This window comes from Vombatus ursinus, unplaced genomic scaffold, assembly GCF_900497805.2.
Source record: "Vombatus ursinus unplaced genomic scaffold, bare-nosed wombat genome assembly UNPS02014839.1, whole genome shotgun sequence".
In the NCBI taxonomy this organism is placed as follows: Eukaryota; Metazoa; Chordata; class Mammalia; order Diprotodontia; family Vombatidae; genus Vombatus; species Vombatus ursinus.
The window spans coordinates 5,536,178-5,541,231 of record NW_020954617.1 but is presented as its reverse complement, the minus strand read 5'-3'; the positions used below and the strand labels follow the sequence as shown (position 1 = coordinate 5,541,231).

The following is a 5,054-nucleotide window of genomic DNA, read 5'->3' as shown; positions in this document are numbered from 1 at the left end:
GGGGGGGGGGGGGGGGGGGGGCGGTCAGTCAGACAAAAGGAACTCGGCCTCTTGGCTCGGCCCCTCCCCTGACACCGCTGCTAGAGAGCCCACACCATACTGCCCCTCTATGTGTGTCTCAAGGAGGGGCATACAAGAGAGAAAATGTTAGAAGGAACAGAAAATAAGTCTCTCAATTGACCTTCAAATAGCTATTGACTCGAGGCAGTCAATGATTTAGACTCAGTGAGTAATTTTTTAAAAATACTGTTTTTAATTACGTGATAATAGCTAGGGGCAGCTAGGCGGTACAGTGGATAGAGCATGGGACCTGGAGTCAGGAAGACCTCAGCTCAAACCTGGCCTCAGACACTTCCTAGCTGTGTGACCCTGGGTGAGTCACTTCACCCTGTGTGCCTCAGTTTCCTCATCTGTAAAATGAGTTGGAGAAGGAAATGGCAAACCAGTCCAGGATCCCTGCCAAGAAGATCCCAAATGAGGTCGTGAAGAGTCTGACACGACCGCAATAACAAGAAAACAGCTAGCCCTGACGTGGCACTTAGAGGTCTGCAAAGCACTTTATGTGTTCTCTCATTTGGGCCTCACAAAAACCCTGTGAAGTAGGCACTATTATTATCATCCCTATTTCATTGGTGGGGAAACAAAGGCCGAGAGCAGTTAAGTGATTTGCCCAGGATCACACAGCTCATTGTCTGAGGCAGGATTTGAACTCAGGTCTTCTTTCTGACTCCCCGTCCAATTCTCTAACCACTGTACCACCTGGAAGTCTTGTAGCGTATTTTTTTTTTTTTTATTTTAAGTCTCCTGAGGAGCAATTTCAATATCTACTTCTGACTCTGGAGACCCAACGGGACTGTGTAGTCAATTCAGCTGTGAGGCCTTGACCACTTGGGACTGAGCTGCTAGGGTCAGCGTGCGGGTCTGCAGCTCTCCTGGAGCAAACACACTGGCAGGGCAATTTTCATCGCCCTTCTCTGGGGAAAAGGGCTGGGCTTAGCCAGGAAGGAGGCCATGAATTTACTAAGCCTGACTTCCAAAGTTCCCATGAGATGCAGCACGGGGAGATAAGTAGAGGAAGGAAGCAGAGAGACTTTATCAAAGACAAGTGGTGCCCCCCCTTGTTCCACTGTGGGCCCCTCCACCTCTGGTTTGTCTTCCCCAGGATTCCTCCCTCCCTCAATTGACCTTTACAGGGACTGATGTCAATCAGCTGGCACTCATTTGTTTGCAAACCTCAAATCCTTCTCTCGTGGGCACCTGACCAGATTGTGATCGACTGCTCTAAATGGAGAGGGATAACCAAGAGCAGGCCAGCTGATGCCCAGCTAGACACAGGCCCATCTCCTCCCAGGCAGTCTCCCCCGGCTGCCTCCCTGGCTGCAGGTACCTCAGGGCTGCTCTGGGGTACAACAGGTGGGGCTTCTTCCACTGTCTTGCTCCCCTCACAGTCCCTGAGCTCCTCCTGGCAGACTTGGAGCTCCTCCTGAAGATGGCCCATCTTCACCAGTAACTGCATCATATCTAACTGCAGTTGGCCATGCTCATCCTGGCTGATCACATACATGGCCTTGACAGCCTGCAGCCTGGTCAGCACACAGGCGACCACCTCCTGGATCTATTGGAGGAGAGGGGATGCAATGAGACTCTGGGCTAGCCTCCTCCTTCTCTGTGAGGGGCAGATGCCCGGCAGAGACAGCTGTTGTCACTGTCCGGGGCAGCATGGTTGTGTGGGGGTGGGCCCCAGCTCCCAGCCAGGCTCGGGGGCAGGAGGGAGGGGAGAGGTGGTGGCTGGGCCCCTCTCCTGCCCTCCCTGGGGACCCCGAGCATCCCATCTCCCTGCCCAGCCACTACCTCCGTGTTCTCGTTGTCATTGCAATAATCCTCCTCTTGGCCGCCACAGCTGCTGAGGCTGACGCTGCTGCTGCTGCCGCCGCTGCTGCTACCGTAGCTCCTGTGATAGCTCCTGCTGCTGTCAAAGCTCAGCTGCGGGGTCAGAGAATGCAGCAGCTGCATCTCCTCCTGGCAGAGCTGCAGGTCCTCCTGCAGCCTCTTGTGTTCCTCCAGCAGCCTCCCCTGCTCCTGCTGCAGCTGCTCCTGCTCCAGGTTGCTGGTCTGGTACAGCTCCTGCAGCTCCTGGATCTTGCTGCACAGCTCACTGGACTGCAGTGGGGGAGGCAGATGGTGCGATTTCCTTAGGAAATGGCGGCCCCGAGGCAGGACGGGGCCCCCAAAGGACGCTTCACACAGGGGCAGGGCCACGCTTCAGCTGTGCTGGAGCATGCATCTTGGAATCAAAGGAGGGCCTGGCTCTACAGGGAACATTCCTAGAAAATGAGAATTCCTTCATCTCCACCAGCGGAGTGAAACCTGCAGCTCTGCTTGTCCCCTCTTTCTGGTAAAAGGCACCGCCCTGCCTGCCTTGCCTCTCTGCTGGGGCTCTGCCCAGGACACCACCCACCTACCTTCACGCCTTGTGACTCACTTTGGCCTCATGGTAAGCAGCCCACAAGAAGCCAATGCCTCAGAAGACACTGGCTCGGGGTCAAGGTCATTCCCCGCTGATAGGGTCTGAAGGGCTGCCCAGGGTGTGGATCTAGAGCCCTGACTGCTCACCTAATTTTTGCCCTGGGATTCCTGGACTGTTTCTCAGGACTTGGCTTCTGGGTTCTATCACTTAGCTTTGCTAAGTCTGGGTTCTGCTCTGTTCACCAGACTGCTGCCCTCCCTGTATCTAGGCTCCTAGCCTGAGTTTCTGGCATCTTCCGCAGGATCTCCTTGACTCTTCTCCAACCTGCCTGCTTAGACCATTGCTTCTACTTACCTGTGCCAGTATGTGAGCCCTTCGAACCCGGCCTCTTTTCTTAGAAATGACCAACATGATGATCCTCCCCAACTATGCCAGGCCCCAAAACCTGGCTTCCTCACCTGAACCTCCAGTATTCACATGCCTGTTTCTATACTAGCTGACTTCTTGCTCATGATCTCTTGCTGACCCCTCTCAAGACCCAGCATAACCCTTTGGTCTCTCTAGACACCTAGCGTTAGCTCCCCTGGCCTATCCAATGCTGCTCTGATCCCATCCAAATTCCAGCACTGATAGTATAATGCGTTCTAAGAACTCAACCCACTAGGATGTTTTCCCTCAAGAGGGACGATTCCATGGTTTGTTAATGAACAGTCTGGTGTGGTCACCAAAATGCTATGGATTTTTTAAGAAATGGAATATACCAAAAACTGGACTGTCAGCTACTAAAAAATAGGGGACTCTATTATCTTTGGCCAAAAAGAACTCAAGTGGCAACTATCAGATTTTGAATGCTAAAATCATAGAATTGTAGAGTCAAAACTAAAAGGATATGTGGAGATCATGTGATTTAACCTTGGGACAGCTAGGTGGTGCCATCGTGCACAGTGCCAGGCCTAGAGTCAGGAAGAACTCCTCTTCCTGAGTTCAAATCTGGCCTTAGACACTTACTAGCTGTGTGACCCTGGGCAAGTCACTTAACCTGTTTGCCTCAGTTTCCTCATCTGTAAAACAAGCTGGAGAAGGAAATGGCAAACTACTCCAGCATCTTTGCCAAGAAAATCCCAAGTGGGGTCCTGAAGGGTCAGACGTGACTGAAATGACTTGTTTTACAAATAAGGAAATGAAGGTAAGAAGAATTAGGTGGCAGGGAGAGGCTGGCAGCATCAGAATCAGCCCACAGCCAACCATCTTTCAGGTGCTGTTCTGGGTGCCCATTTGGTGCTGAGCTGGCTGTCCCAGGAGAGCACAACCTTCAGTGGGCCCTCGCCAAGCCCCAGGAGCAGCATATGAATGGTTGGATGGTGGGTTTGGTGCAGTGCTGTCTTCCTGCCACTGGCATTAGCCTCATGCCTCTCCTTAGGAACCACTCCAGTGGCCCTGCCCAGAAGTGGCCCTGGCTGCTGTTACCTTGATGCTGTTATCTCTAGGCAACACCTTTTCACAGTCCGGACTTGGATTCACCATCTGTCTCTCCCTTAAAAGTCGAAACTCTTCTTGCACCTGGGCTTGCTCCTTTAAGAGCTGGTCCTGACTCTCCACCAGCTTTCTCTGCTCTTCCTGCCGGTTCTGGTAGCAGGTCTGCATTTCTTCCAGATCGTTCAGCTTTTCCAACAACTCCTGACTCTGTGGGGTGAGGTAGAAGGGTGGTCACTGGTGGGTGTCTTCACCCACTCCTTTGCCTGATCCCTCTGCGGTGCCATCACTGACTGGCCTGGCCCATGGGAGGGCGATCTACCTGGTGACCTGCTACCCAAGATGGATCATGGAGAGCTCTCACTACAGCAAGGGGCACCAATCAGGGGCTGAGTTAAGAAAGGCTCTATTTGGCATTCAGTCCACTAAGCAGCTCAAACCCTGCTCTTATTAACCACTCGGTGGAAGGTTAATTAACCACTTGGGGGGCAAGTAAGAAAGTAAGAAAGCCAGCTGCCACCCTTTAAATTTCCCTCTTCGGGTACAACGAAAGCCAGGGAGTTTCTAAAGCCCTGAGCCGCCTCTGGTCTTTCCTGGCTTGTCTCCCCCGCACGCCCCCTCCCCCCATATACCAGTACCTTTTGGAGCAGGTTGGGTTTAGGCACAGGGAAGGTGAGCCTGTGCAGCTCCTCCTGCAGCCGGCCCTGCTCCTCCTGCATCCTCCTCTGGTTCTCCAGGAGCTCGGCCTGCTCGAACTGCAGCTGGGACAGTTCTTTCTGGCTGGAGCTGTACAGGTCATGCAGTTCCTTCAGTTTGGCTACCAGGTCCTCGCACTGTGGAGGAGGGGAGGTGGATGTCGTAGCTGGCCACCCTGGGGCCAAGCCCGCTGCTCTTCTGCCAGAAGAAGGCCCTGCCTCTCCCGCCCTCTGGCCTCAGGTCAGCTGCTACAAGTCCTCCTAGCATCGATTCCATGATTAGGGCAGGTGGTCAGCATAATCATAACAATAGCTAACACTTACATAGTGATTTCTACATATCATCTCATGATCCTCACATCATCCCTTTGAGGTTGGTGCCAAAAAAAAGAAAAAAAGGAAGTGAAAAAAAATTTAGG

General features: G+C 52.9%; 1 protein-coding gene across 1 annotated transcript in view; it reads right to left on the bottom strand.

Annotated features, from left to right (window-relative positions):
- The window catches only part of CCDC136 (coiled-coil domain containing 136), a 33,523-nt gene that overhangs the window by 3,734 nt on the left and 24,735 nt on the right, over window positions 1-5,054 (bottom strand). Inside the window, 5 exon segments of the mRNA XM_027840175.1 lie at window positions 311-343; window positions 1,379-1,615; window positions 1,852-2,160; window positions 3,935-4,150; window positions 4,579-4,773. Of these exon segments, the coding sequence (XP_027695976.1) occupies window positions 311-343; window positions 1,379-1,615; window positions 1,852-2,160; window positions 3,935-4,150; window positions 4,579-4,773 (990 nt within the window).